At 40.5% G+C, this 15,160-nt stretch overlaps 1 protein-coding gene and 1 pseudogene across 1 annotated transcript; both read right to left on the reverse strand.

The window, feature by feature from the left end:
• The window catches only part of LOC140507357 (protein DBF4 homolog A-like), a 37,723-nt pseudogene extending 31,770 nt beyond the window's left edge, over window positions 1-5,953 (reverse strand).
• Window positions 5,954-13,790: 7,837 nt separating this feature from the next.
• LOC140503507 (olfactory receptor 2G6-like) lies at window positions 13,791-14,812 on the reverse strand. Its single transcript, XM_072607565.1, has one exon. It carries the CDS (start codon window positions 14,810-14,812, stop codon window positions 13,868-13,870), a length of 945 nt encoding a protein of 314 aa, XP_072463666.1. The 3' UTR covers window positions 13,791-13,867.
• Window positions 14,813-15,160: the final 348 nt, after the last annotated feature.

The raw sequence follows: 15,160 nt of genomic DNA on the forward strand, positions 1-15,160 counted from the left end.
TGTGTGTGTGTGTGTGTGTGTGTGTGTGTGTGTGTGTGTGTGTGTTATTCTCTCCTGCAGAGAAATTGAACCCAGAGAGTCCAAGAAGTTTTGAGAACCAAACAGTAGCCGCAGGCATAAAAGGCTAAAGAAACAGTACCTTTTTTTCCCAAAAAACAAAATAGCTTCTAAGGGATCAAAGGCTTTTAGCAATGCTATTTGTAGCAGACCAAAAAGATCGAAGTCTTCTTTATCTGTTTACATAATTAACATTTCTTAAGGCCTAGTACTTCTTTTGTTAACATAAAGAAGGGGGAAGGGGTATTAAATGACCAAAAGGACTACTGTTTAGTACTTATTATTCCTAACCCCTTTTGAAATTTTCTTGGTAGAGAGCGTGGGGGGATTTTGCCATTTCCTTCTCCAGCTCATTTTACAGATGAGGAAATTGAGGAAAATGGAGTTAATTTACTTGTCCATGGTCAAACAGTCAGTCAGTGTCTGAGGTCAAATTAGAATTCAGGTCTTCCTGACTTCAGGCCTTGTCCTCTACCCAGTACACAATTTGGTTGCTTGTTCTTAATTCTAGTACCTTGTTTTTGTTATTTATTTCTTATTTATCTTGTACATAGCTTGGTTGTATGTATCCATTTGCATATTGTCTCATTTATCTGTATCTATAGAGATAGATATAGATGACATAGATATAGAACAACCCTCTACTCAGGTTGATAGACATGCTCCTAAAAAGACCCCAGAATGTGATGTTATAAGCATTGATAATGTTTAATATAAAATTTTGGAATAATCTCTTTGTTCTCTCTGAAGTAAACTCAGAGAGTGCCTCTTCCTATGTCAGCAAAAGCCAGCCAAGGCCAACTCTACACTCCTTAAGAAGACCTTTAACCTAAGACACTATATCTTGAATAATGAGACTTTCCTTTGTATTTTATTATCTATAGACACATACTATGTTATGAATAATGGGACTTTCCTTTGTATCTTATTATCTATAGACATATACTATGTAATGGCATATTAATGGTAAAGAAAAATAGACATCTTCGGTCGTAATTTCTATTGAACATTGTTTACCCTTTCCTATGTCAGTTATCTGTTTAGGGCAGGAAGCCTCCCACTTACTAGTGGTGGGATTTCTTTCCTTATCACCGAGACATATGCTTACCCAGCCTGGAATCGCAAAGCCTGACCAACATTGCTTTGTTAATTGTCCTGTCTTACTGAATTTATGATTTGTTCAACTAGGAGAGTTCCTTTCTCACAGCAAAATGTATATAAGCCAGAAGATTTCTGCACTGGGTAGCCAGAACATTTCTGGCTCCATAATGCATTATGTTACCATTGTCTTTAATAGGGAATTGATTAATTAATTAATTAAATCATAAAATGTATGCATTTAGCTTGTTGCCTTTTCTTAATACAGTTTTCAGGTCAACAGTTATGGCGCCCAAACGTGGATTGGAACTGAGGAAGCGAATGGACATTTCCTCATCTCGCCAACACCAGGACTCCGGCACCAATAGGAATCGTTTTTCCTAGAGTCCTGGGCCTTGACGGGGTCGGGGTAAGTCCTTCCATTCCCAGCTTCCAAAGGACTCAAAAATTCCCTTTAAAGATAACCGCAGGACAGAGACCACTCTGCGTGAAAATGCCTCTGTATTACTTAGGTGTCCTCTGGCGATCGATCTCAGGAAACTTAGTACAGGTATTGCTAGCACTAGTGTCAATCAACTAAAGGTAGCCCTAAATTACGTTGGCCACCACAGGGCTCTTTTGGACTGGTCAAAGTTACTTTATCTTACAATCAAATTAAATTTAAAGGCCAACAAAACAACTAGCCAGCAGAGAGAATGTTTCATCTTGGGCTTGATGACTTGGCTGAGCGAGAACAAAAGACAGGTAGCCTCTTCCCGGTAGGGCTGGGAGCTGCTTCAGCACCCAGCTGTGTCCTGGCAAAAATCCTTTCTTCTTCAGGGGTTCCAGTATGTCTTTCCCTTCACTCCCTCCGTCCTATTCCTCACCCCTTTCTTCCCTCCCCCTCCCCTTGAAGGCCTCTGATCTGGGGAAACTGACGGCACCTAGATATAATCTTTCCCCCTGGCCTTCCCCTACCTTAGACCTAAGGAAGGCAGTATCTGTTCAAGCCTCCGTTGCCTCCCTCCTCCTCATTCTCCCTCCCTGCTCTCCCATAAGGGCTCTGGTCCTGAAGAGGACAGTTACAATCCACCTAAGAACTAAAGACCTGAACCTATTCCCATGGGGCTTGTTCCTTTAAGACAGTCAGAAACTTTGGGGCACCAAAGCTCCCCACCCCTCCAACGACCGCAGGGGTGCTCTGAGCAAAGGCTGCAGGATTCCCCTTTATTATCAGACCTTGGATTCTTGCAGCATCCTTTCCTCAGAATGATAATAGCCAATTCATCATGGGGATTTCTAGCAAGCTTCTAATTGCCTTCTCTCTCTGGGTTGTTTTTTGTGAGCTACGTTTGTATTTGTCCTGTTGTCAGTTTGTCTGTTGGTGTATGTCCCTGTCTGTATCATGTATGCTGTTAACGAGTGTGTTATCTTGTAAGATTTAAATGCAAGCAGCCAGACTTCAGCGGCTGCAGCTAGGGAAATAAATTAGCAAACAAAATTTTAACACTTTTCCCTTGTCATTCTGGTCTGGCCAACCTGGAATTACAACGGAAAGTTAGATCATCTTAGGTAAAATCATTTTAGCAGATTTGTATGTTGTGAAATTAATCAGAAATATTTCGGGAACTGATCATTTGAAATTACTCCTAAGATTGTGAGTAGCCCACTTTTCTAGGTACAACTTGGAAATGCCACCTAGGTCCTAGACATTCCTCCCACCCTGTCCCAGCAGCTGCATACCACCTTGGGCTCAGTAAATTCTGCTGCTGTGGGGGGATTGGTAAAAGTGGAAGAATCAGTCCTGTAGCGAGCATTCTCTAAACTCTGCCTGTGAAAGTCACCACTGAGACATCAGTTTCTCTGCTCTTGGTAAGCTTCACTTCTCTGTTCAGTTGCAAAAAGTATTTTATCTCTGAACCATTTTCTGATTTGTAAAAATAATTATGCTTGTTGTTATGGGATCAAAATGATAAAATGATTGTAAAATGCTTAACATAATGACTGGTATATGTTGCATACAACATTATTATCTCTCTCTAATGTAATTGCTACCTTTGAAGTGGTTTTAATTGCTAAACGTAATAAGATCAATAATTTCTGGAAATGCAAGTTATACCACCCGTGGTTATTGTTGTGTTAAAACTGTTTCTAGGATTGTATTTCTGAATTTCTCTTAGATTGTGAAAATTGAGTGACCACTGTAATCTAGAAATAGTGTTAGACAAAGCAATTTTTAATTTGAATTTTGTTGAAACTAAAAGATGTTGGGAAAATTGTGTAACACCAGTTATGTTACTTTATCAGTCCTGCTAACTTTGTCTTATGATGTTTTGTAATTGTCATTTAGAAAATCAGGTATTTTCACCTTTGTAAAAAAAAAAAAGTTAAAGCTAAACGATTTGGCTATCTTCTATGAAGTTGTAGGATTGTTAACTAAGTTAATTGGGATTACTGTTTTAATGCTGAAATCTAAAATTGTTGAGTGATTCCTGTGTACACAAAGGAGGGAATAGAGTGAAAATTAGACTCCCTCTGCCCATTCAGAACAGTCCCACAATGGAGTAAAAACTTTATTTAAATTCCTTCTGTTCATTCAGAATAGTCCTCCCATTCCTGTGGGTAAGATCATCAGTCCTAGTGAAGGAATTTGGTTGGTTAATGTAAATTCTAAACAATGAATATTACTTGCACAGAACTAGTAATAGATAGAGAGAATTTTTAATAATTGGCTTTTACATCAGGACAAGTTTTAAATCTGAGAAGGAAAGATGTTAAATGGAATCCCTTATGTGTGTGTGTCCTGGTAAATCTTTATTGTTTATTGTAACTCCAAGAGAGTGGAAATAACTGTTATCTGATTCTAAGCTGTGATTAGAGAAACTTGCTGTTTAAGGAAAAAGGCATTTGGGACCATAACTATTTTTGGTTTTGAGTTTGAATTTGGGTATAGTTGTCTGCATTAAATCAGTATCTGAGACTCATGCCACAAAGGAATATTTCTCACCTGATTAAACACCGAGGGGACAATTCTAGACTCAATGTAGGATGGGATCCCCCTGGCTCAGTTTCCCTATTCCTGGGTCTGACTAGGAACAGACACTGCATGACTGGAGAATTTCACACTTATCTGAATTGAAACAGAGTAAAGGATGTTTTATCCTGTCATATTTGGTATGTCACATGTCCCTGCTTTTTCCTTCTATAGGAAATTTCTGTGGTTAATAACAAGTGACCAGCAAAACATGTGAGCTTTTTGTGTAATCTTACTGGGAAATCTAATATTATTTTTGTCTGAAATTAGAACATGGGCAGAAATTTATGTAAACTACTTAAGACTCACTTTAAGATGTTCCCATTGTTTAAAAGGATTTTATAAGCAACAGTATTTTTCTGTGAGTCAGTCTCTTACATCTAAGAATACTGCATTAATTAAGAATTCAGTTTGTTATAATACTTTGGAAATTCATATTACTTAAGAACATTTTTGTAACGACTCAGCTTTAATGAATTCCAGTTTTAAGGGTTTATTTTTGCTTAAGAAAAAAAAAAGAGATATCAAGCATTTTAAAAGTTTCCATCTAATTTTCTTCATAAGAGCTTAGTGAACATTAGAGTAAATTTTAAACTGTTTTTAAAGAAGGGAAATTGCCAGGCCGAGAGGCCTGAGGGCTACCCGAGTCTTACCTTACCTATCGCAGGTCTTTGGCTGGCCAAACTGGATAAACGTATGAGAGAAGAGACTTTCCAGAGTCGAACAAGGGTTAGGCTTTATTCAGGGTCTTGGTTACATGTGCAGGGGGAATTCTTCCTTAGGAGAGAGGAATCTCCCAAGGAGGCAAAGATCTTACAGTAAGAGATTGGAAGTGGGAGAATGGAAGAATGGAAGAGGGGGAGAGAGGGGAGAGGGAAGAGAGAAGAGAAGGAAGAGGGGCCTTCTGTCCTCTAAGGGCCCCTCAGCGCTAAGAGCGCCTTCTGGCTTTCCTGACCCTACTTAAGCTCTCCTGCCACATAGTTTGCACCTGAATACCGTGCCTGTTAGATAACAATAGGTGTGCTCAGATCCGGGCCAATCTCTAGGGCAGGGATGCTCTCTCCCAGCACTTTTCCCAAGGGAAGAGGTGGAAATGCACGAGATAGCCCGGTCTCACACCTCAATTCCCTGCTGTTCCCTGGGGGGCCTCATGAGAACTCTAAGGTTTAGAAGTCCTCACCTTTACCCGCCCGAGACTGTCCACATGGAACTGAGCTTACACCCCCAACATCTCCCCTTTTTTGTTTTGCGCAGAGCACACATGGCCCTAGAGGAAATAGCGGCTGGAGGCTAAGTGGGTTAGGGAGGCCTTTAGCATATGAGTACCCCACAACAAGAACTTCATTTACACAGAAATCTGCAGCTAGCACAACTGACAAAGAGAGGCATCCAACAAAACAAAGATGAAACTAAATGGCTGAATTACAACAAGAAGAAGTGCAATCACTAATTCCAAAGCATATCCTAAGAGAAGTAGCTCAGTGCTGGCGCCTTACACTTCACCACCCCCTCAGTCATGCAAATGGACCTCACAGCCAAGCCTGTGGTGTTCAGGCGAAAAGTTGGTCACCCCCCCCACCCCGTGTGTCCTGGGTTTGTGATGCCAAAGTCCTCCTTCAGCCACTGAAAGGAGATGCCTAGATGGAGTGGGCAGCAATGTCAGTGGTTGGGATGAGTGCTGCTTCCTCTCTGGGCAGCAAGGTCAAAGCTGTCAGCAGCAGACTCAGGTGGTGCATGGTCCTTCTCCAGGGTCTCCGGGCTCGTCGCTTCCGGCATCTCCATCATCTCCGACACTGGTTTCCAGCTACGGATCCTTCTAATGGGAATCCACGTGTCTTCTTTTCCTGTGGAGACACAAACATACCCTGGACCCCATATTAGTATCTTATACGGACCTTGCCATTTCCCTGAGGCCATATCCTTTACCATGGCCTGTGTTTCCTTATTTCCAGCCTGGGTATTACTTTCCTTGCGGGGTTGTCTTGGAATACTCACAAGATGTCTCATAGCTGGAGTAGTATGTGAGTTTTTTGAGACAGCTGTATCAAGCTCTGATTGTGTTAGGCGACCTCTTCCCCTTTTTTGTTTAGCGAGGATCGCCTTTAAGGTGAAGTTGATAAGGATGCATACTAGCTGTTTACATTGGTATTGCTCCCTGGGGCTCTCTAATGCTTGATTAACATACCACTGGCAGATGGTGGGGCTGCAACTCATACCTTGGGGCAATACCTTCCACTGATACCTCTTTGCAGGTCCTTCATTATTGGGGTGAGGTATTGTAAAAGCAAACTGAGGACAATCTACTTTGTTTAAAGGGATAGAAAAAAAAACAATCCTGAATGTCAATGATTATAAGTGACCAACCATCCGGGATGGCATTAGGAGAAGGGAGACCTGGTTGCAGGGCTCCCATAGGCATGAGAGACTGATTTACCTTCCTTAGATCTGTTAGGAACCTGAATTTCCCGGATTTTTTCTTTATAACAAACACAGGAGCATTCCAGGGTGACTGTGATGGATCTATATGTCCTTTTTCTAATTGCTCCTTAACCAATATTTGTAGTGCCTGGAGTTTTTCTGGAGTCAGGGGCCATTGCTCCACCCAAATCGGGGTGTCTGACTTCCAATTCAAGGGTGGGGACTCCAGTGCAACTGCAATGGCCCTTACTAAAAATTTGATAGCCTCATCCCCAGGCGGCTCATGATGTCTCTGCCCCAGATGTTAAAACTAAGTCCTGGAATCACCAACGGCCATACGGTCCCTTGGCGATCCTCTGCCTCCCACTTTACTGGGTGCATTGTCTCTAAGGTATTTTGGCACCCTCCTATTCCCCACAATGGTCTCTGGCTTTCTTTGAGCTTCCAGTGCCGGGGTACTGAGCAACCGCTAAGGCAGGTCCTATCCGCTCCAGTATGGAGCGTGCTATAAGGAGGCGCAGAGGGAAGACACGGTATATGCTCTCCTGCCTCACCTTTCCCATCTGCTAGATGGAGCTCCGAACCTATTTTTTCTCTACACTCCTTTACTTTCTGCTTGCCATGGTTCTCCCATCCCTTCTCTCTGATTCCACTCTCATTCCAATCCCGCCCTGGTCTCTCCGGGCCTTCCAACAGACTTTTAATCAAACCGAATAGAAGGAAATCTAAATCCTCCAGCTCCCTGGGGCATTGTTGTTCATAAGCGGTCATTTGTTCTCCAACCGCTCCCCATCTTTCTCTTGATATTCCGGTCTGCTCGAGCCAGGGAGAGACCTTCCAAATCCTTTTACAAAAGTCTCAGAGGTCGTTTAACTCTATAGTGACCCCCGCCTCCCTGCATTCCCTGTAAAGTATCTTAGCCCAAACCTCCTGTTCCTCTGGCTTTATTACTGGCAATTGATTCTTCATCCCTGCCCTTTCCCCATGGGTGTGGGAAGCTACTCACTCTTTCTCTCCTTCCGAATCTAGGATTCGGGACTCGCGTCTTTCACAGCCCTTTCCGGGTGTCCCAACCACCCAGGATATCTGCGCTTGTCCCTGTTTGGAATGCGCCAACTGCCAGGCCTAGAGGCCTGAGGGCTACCCGAGTCTTACCTTACCTATCGTAGGTCTTCGGCTGGCCAAACTGGATAAACATATGAGAGAAGAGACTTTCCAGAGTCGAACAAGGGTTAGGCTTTATTCAGGGTCTTGGTTATATGTGCAGGGGGAATTCTTCCTTAGGAGAGAGGGGAATCTCCCAAGGAGGCAAAGATCTTACAGTAAGAGATTGGAAGTGGGAGAATGGAAGAATGGAAGAGGGGGAGAGAGGGGAGAGGGAAGAGAGAAGAGAAGGAAGAAGGGCCTTCTGTCCTCTAAGGGCCCCTCAGCGCTAAGAGCGCCTTCTGGCTTTCTTGACCCTACTTAAGCTCTCCTGCCACATAGTTTGCACCTGAATACCGTGCCTGTTAGATAACAATAGGTGTGCTCAGATCCGGGCCAATCTCTAGGGCGGGGATGCTCTCTCCCAGCACTTTTCCCAAGGGAAGAGGTGGAAATGCACGAGATAGCCCGGTCTCACACCTCAATTCCCTGCTGTTCCCTGGGGGGCCTCATGAGAACTCTAAGGTTTAGAAGTCCTCACCTTTACCCGCCCGAGACTGTCCACATGGAACTGAGCTTACACCCCCAACAGGAAATACTTTTAGAAGAAATGTTTTGAAAAATCACGTGTGATTCTTAGAAAGCCTACTAAAGCTTCAAAATAATATACTGTTAAATTAAGCTGTTTTGATCTGAATATGTAGTCATTCTATGGCCTAAGTCAGAGTTAAAGTTTGCGTTTCAATTTATTATGCAAAAGTTTTAATTCCTGAAGTATCTCATTCTTCCAGAGTGAGCATAAATTAGGGAAGAATAACAACTTATGAAACAAAGACATAATTCCATCAAACTTTAAATTTAGCCATTAACCTCTTTGCTTTGTTTAAGCTGCAGTTAGATTCCAGTACAGTTATGCTAGCAAAAAGTAATAACTTATGAGCTATCTTGTCTTATGGTTAAAATGTAAAAGGAAGTGGAAGAATAGGATTGAGAGATTTGGAAAGACAAATTAAGTTCTGCTTGAAACTATGAAAGTTAGATAAATTTGAAGTATAAATATGGGATATCTTAACCCCTGTTGCTCCTAGATAGTTGTTCTGGATACTTTTGTGTCAGTTTCAGATGGTTTAAAGAGTGAGGAAGTATTTTATCTGAGGGATACCAGACAATATTTATTTTCTATATAAGACTGGGACTGCAATTTACTATTGTTTGAAGCTCTGATTACAGGAATACTTGTCTAAGTTATCATAAAGCCAATTGACATGTGCTGCAGGCTAATGGTGGATGCTTGGAAAGGTTTTGAAGACGACCTTGGACACGGCCTAGGTAGGATCTTCCTAACTTTATTTTCCAAATGTGCTATTTCCTTTCTGAGAAAGAAAATCTCCCACCTGATTATCTCTAAGCCCTGCTTTCAGCACCTGCTAACCTCACGATTACATGTCAGATCATAGCTTATTCCTGGAATCAACCAGAACTAAGGAGATCCTTTCCTTCTGTTAACATTGTCCCTCTTTTTCTTTTATAGCAAATCTTTATAATCAAGAAGTTCTGAAAGTACAATACTAAGTCCATCAAATAATAAATAGAAATTGGAGCATCTCTGAGTTATTATAATGGGGTGCAGGAATGAATAGCTTACAACTTTAACCTATATTCCTGGCCAAATACATAAATATAATATGGAGATAACATCGAGGAAATGATTAGATCAGGTAATAAGACAAAGATGTAATGTGATAGATGTCTAATTAGAGTAGCAAATTTTGAGAAAAAAATATGCAAATGTATATCATTGACTTCTAAAATTTGTCATGCTTTGGATAATAATATCTCAAATTTGGATTTTTGCATAAAATTTTTACAGGATAGTGGTAAGTGAAATTATTTCTTCTCCATTAAAATATCTGTCCAATAAGTTAAAAGGCAGATGAGTTCATTTTATAGCAGAACCCTCACATTTTAAAAGATTCTTATTCCAGGCACAAGATTTAGGTAAAGATAGAAACAGTAAATAATGTGGACCGAAATTTTCTGAAATTTCAAAAGTGGAGAACAAATTTTAAGTAATTGTACTACTTTATATTGTCAGAAGTATCTGGGAACTTCTAGATTTGAACCAGAAAGGCAGAATTCTCTTTTTGAACTGTCCCAAGAATAAAACCTATTGTCAAAGAAAAGATATCTACGTATCAGATAACTACATGAGAAATCTGGGATTCAAAGTTAAATGAAAATTAAGAATGGATTACTGGGATACAAGGAATGGAATGTTAATTAACTTTGAAATAATAATTGCATTGATTTGTATGGTTTATGTTTAATTTTCTTGTTTATATTGGTGACATGTAACTCTCTTTCAAAACTAGTCTATTGTGAGTCATCTAAGTTTTAATTTGTACCTAACCTAATGTAAAAATGCATTTTGTGAACTGTAAAAACACTTCACTGTGTTGTTTAAACCTAGCCCTGCATGGCTGGGAAACTGAACTATTGCTAAGTGTCCTTAGCCATTTTAACTATGTTGTATTGTTTCATTTCAATGATCAAACCATGTTTTCTGGGAGACCCTGTCAAGTTTTCTGTATAGACTCTTGGATCCATCTGTCACTCCATTGCCCCTGCTCCTGAGTGAACTGTGCCCTCCAATTTTGAAGAGGCCTGAAGAAGATGCCATCAGACATAGACAACTTTCCCAAGAGCCTGGACCAGACTTGCATGAAGAGTAAACTCTCACACTAATGGTTATTTAAAGGTTTTTTTTTTTTTTTCATATCTTTGTTGGTCTACAGGTGAAGCCTTCGGCTTGCCTTTGACCAAAAGGAGGGAATGATAATGTTTAATATAAAATTTTGGAATAATCTCTTTGTTCTCTCTGAAGTAAACTCAGAGAGTGCCTCTTCCTACGTCAGCAAAAGCCAACCAAGGCCGACTCTACACTCCTTAAGGAGACCTTTAACCTAAGACACTATATCTTGAATAATGAGACTTTCCTTTGTATCTTATTATCTATAGACACATACTATGTTATGAATAATGGGACTTTCCTTTGTATCTTGTTATCTATAGACATATACTATGTAATGGCATATTAATGGTAAAGAAAAATAGACGTCTTAGGTCGTAACTTTTATTGAACATTGTTTACCCTTTCCTATGTCAGTTATCTGTTTAGGGCAGGAAGCCTCCCACTTACTAGTGGTGGGATTTCTTTCCTTATCACCGAGACATATGCTTACCCAGCCTGGAATCGCAAAGCCTGACCAACATTGCTTTGTTAATTGTCCTGTCTTACTGAATTTATGATTTGTTCAACTAGGAGAGTTCCTTTCTCACAGCAAAATGTATATAAGCCAGAAGATTTCTGCACTGGGTAGCCAGAACATTTCTGGCTCCATAATGCATTATGTTACCATTGTCTTTAATAGGGAATTGATTAATTAATTAATTAAATCATAAAATGTATGCATTTAGCCTGTTGCCTTTTCTTTAATTAAGTTTTCAGGTCAACAGCATCAAGCAAGCTGGCCAAAGTTCAGATTTGTGGAGAAGCTATGGAAAGACAGGAACATTCAAATACTTCTTACCATATTATCAATTGATCCAGTCATTAAAGAATACAATGTTGAATTAAGTTTGCTCATGCCCTCTGACCCTGAAATTTGAATATTGAATCTATACTTCTAGAAGGTTATTTATAGACATTGATAATGTTTAATATAAAATTTTGGAATAATCTCTTTGTTTTCTCTGAAGCAAACTCAGAGAATGCCTCTTCCTATGTCAACAAACGCCAGCCAGGGCTGACTTAACATTCCTTAAGAGACCTTTAACTTAAGACACTATCTTTAATAACGGGACATTTTCCATATCTTAGTATTTGTAGACATATACTATGTTATGGCATGTTGATGGTAAAGAAAACACAGACATCTTGGGTTGAAATTTCTATGTGAAACTTTGTCAAACTCTGTTATCTTATTGTATTTACAACCTATGCAATTAAGAAATTCCTTTCTAATGGTCTAGTTAATCACTTATGGAGGCCACAAATCTGAAGGACACAGAACACTTCTTTGTCCTAGAACAGATTTAAGGCTGCCCAATTCTTTACATAGCCAGAACATTTCCAGCTCCATAATGCATTATGTTACAGTTTTCTTTAATAGGGAATTGATTAATTAATTAATTAAATCGTAAAATGTATACATTTAACCTGTTGCCTTTTCTTTAACCAAATTTTCAGGTCAAAAACATAAAAGTTGCATATGAACCAAGAAAAGGCTAGTTACTTCATTTTTAATAACAAAAACATGGAAGCAAAATGTGTCCATTGATTGGAAATTGGTTGAACAAGTGTTCCCATCTGATGCAAAGGAATATCACTATTCTATAAAGGCAGATAAATGTCAACAATTCAGACACACATGGGAAGACTTGATGTAATGAAGAATTAGGAAAGTAGAGCCAAAGGAATTGTACTGAATTATTAATACATTGAAAATAAAATTCACAGAGAGAAGAAACTAAATTCTCTTGAAGTGTAAAGGTCTCTTTTGAGACCACACCATCAGCATTAAAGTGACTCCCTTGTATTGTGGTAATAATCAAATTACCAAAGTGGAAACTGACATGTTATTAGTCACAGCTCTATTTGGTGAATGAATTGTTTTTAGGAAGCCTACTTTGTAATTTTTATAGGGATTTGTTTTCAGTGATTCTTGGGATGTTTTCAATTTCAGAGTGATGCTCAACTACCCTTTCCCTCACCTCCCATAACTAACTGACTGTCTTCTTTATTTGCTTTCCATAATGCTTCTCACATATATCTCTTTCTCTCCCCTCATGGCTCAGAGAACAGACAGACCTCCTCATGGAAAGATTGTTGGAATGTAGTTTTGTCAAGGAAGGCTCCCTCCCCATTCATAAGGTCCAATGCTTGGATATTTAGGCTTTTCTTAATCAACTGTGTCAGGAAAAGCCTTTGGACTTTAGAGTGGAATAGGCATGGGAGAGACCACTCCTACTAAGTTCAGCAGCTGATGCTAGCCACGGAGAGAAGCCACATGACCTTATGTCCTTGGGACCTCAGATAACAGTGCCAGTGCCAGGCAATATTGACCAGCAGCTACACAAGATGGGCCAGAATCAACATGTGATAAAGATAATGTATTTGGTAGAGGTTTCATAGCATGAGAGGAAAAAACCAACAAACTAAATGACTAACAATAGATTGGAACATGCCCAGGGGGAGTAACTCAAAGAAATCATCAGGAGGGAGAGGTTACCCCATCTAGCCCAGGCAAAAGTGGTTCCTCCGCACATATTCTAGTGTATGCACCTTTCCCCAAGTGGTTCTTGGCCATTTATATTTCCTTCACATATGCGCATCTATACGTGTATCCTGGCCATGTGTTCTCTTCTTGCATGTCTATAACAATCATTCCTCCTACTGGTGGCATATGTAGTGTGGAGAGTGCTCTTTAAGTTTACAGGGAGCATGTTTTATTATTTTTTTCTCTGTGTTGTTTCATTGCTTTGAAGTTGAAAATGTAGCATGGTATAGTGACAAGACACCTAGTCTCAAAGTCAAAAGGACCAAGGTTCAAGTACCACCTCTGACATGTCCTGGCAATATAACACTGAACAAGTAACTTAGCCTCTCAGTGCTAAAGACAAAGGGCAGCTAGGTAGGATAGTAGATAGAATACCATGCCTGCAGTCAGAAGACCTGAGTTCAAATTTGGCCTCAGACACTTACTAGCTATCTGATCCTGGCCAAGTTACAAATCATGTTTGCCTCAGTTTCTTCATCTATAAAATGATCTGGAGAAGTAGAAAGCAAATCACTCCAGTATCTTTTCTCAAAAAAAAATCCAATAATGGGGTCACAAAGAGTTGGACATGACTGAAATTACTGAAAAATCAATAATATATACAAATAGATCTAAATTTCTGTCTATTCAGTCATGTGTCTGTCTGTCTCTGTCTCTCTCTTTCTATCTGACTGTCTCTCTCTTTCACCCAGACTTCTTTTAGTCAACCACAAAAGGAGATATACATGGGGCAAGAAAGCTGGACTTAAAGAGAGAAGCATCTGATCTTAGAACAACCCTTTTAGTTAATGCGTACTTCTCACAACTTCTCTGAAACAAGAGTCTTCCCAAGTACCAATTTTCTTAGTGCTCCTTTGACATCCTTATTCCTTAGGGTATAGATGAGGGGATTTAACAGAGGTGTGATCACAGTGTAGAATAGGGAGACAAACTTTCCTTGGTCTTTGGACCTACTTTTGACTGGCTGGAGATACATGAAGATGATGGTCCCATAAAAAATTATTACAACCATCAGGTGAGAGGAACAAGTCCCAAATGCTTTACTACGTCCTGAGGCAGATTTGATCCTCAATATGGCCTGAGTGATGTACCCATAGGAGACTAAGATGAGAGAGACAGGCACCACAAGGAAGACCACACTGGCTACAAAAAGCTCAGCCTCATTGAAGGTTGTGTCCACACAGGCCAGCCTAATCAACACTGGTACCTCACAACAGATGTGGTCAAGTTGGTTGTGACCACACATGGGTAGCTGTATAGTGAGAGAGCACTGGATCAAAGAGGTGACAAGGCCACTGAGCCAGGCTGTAGCAGCCAGAGCCAGGCAGAGTTGAGGATGCATGATGACTGCATAGTGAAGGGGGCGGCATACGGCTGCATAGCGGTCATAGGCCATGACAGCCAAAATGATACACTCAGTGGATCCCAAACCCATGGACACATAAAGTTGTACCACACAGCCACTGTAGCTCAAGGTCTTGTCTTTTTTTCCCATGGTGACCAATAACTGTGGGGCAATGCAAGTGGTCAAGGAGAGGTCTACAAAGGACAGATTAGTAAGGAAGAAGTACATTGGGGTGTGCAGTTTGAGGTCTAAGCAGGACACTAATATGATGGTCATGTTCCCCACTAGGTTCAAGATGTAGAAGACCAAGATAAACACAAAAAGAACAGTCTCTAGCTGGGGCTTGTCAGAGAAGCCCAAGAGAACAAAGCCCTCCTGGGAACTGTTGTTTTGCTTCATTGACCTCCTGCTTTCAGCTTCTGTCAGGAATCAGAAGAAAGGATATGGGACTGATACTCTGTGGAAAGAGATCAATGACATAAATCCTGATGAATCTCAATTCTTTCTCAATGCTAAATCATCCTGGGGCAGAGCCAAGATGGCAGAGTACAAAGACACACATATGCTAGCTCTCCCCCCACAGCCCATAAAATACCTTAAATAAAGACTCTCAACAAATTCTAGAGCAGCAGAAGAACAATAGAGTGGAGATTTTCAGGCCAGGGTGACCTGAAAGGGTGATGGGAAACGTCTGTTACACTGGACCCAGAGCAAAGCCTAGCCCAGCCTTGGCCTCAGCACAGCTCT

The sequence above is a fragment of the Notamacropus eugenii genome, chromosome 5, assembly GCF_028372415.1.
Source record: "Notamacropus eugenii isolate mMacEug1 chromosome 5, mMacEug1.pri_v2, whole genome shotgun sequence".
NCBI lineage: Eukaryota > Metazoa > Chordata > Mammalia > Diprotodontia > Macropodidae > Notamacropus > Notamacropus eugenii.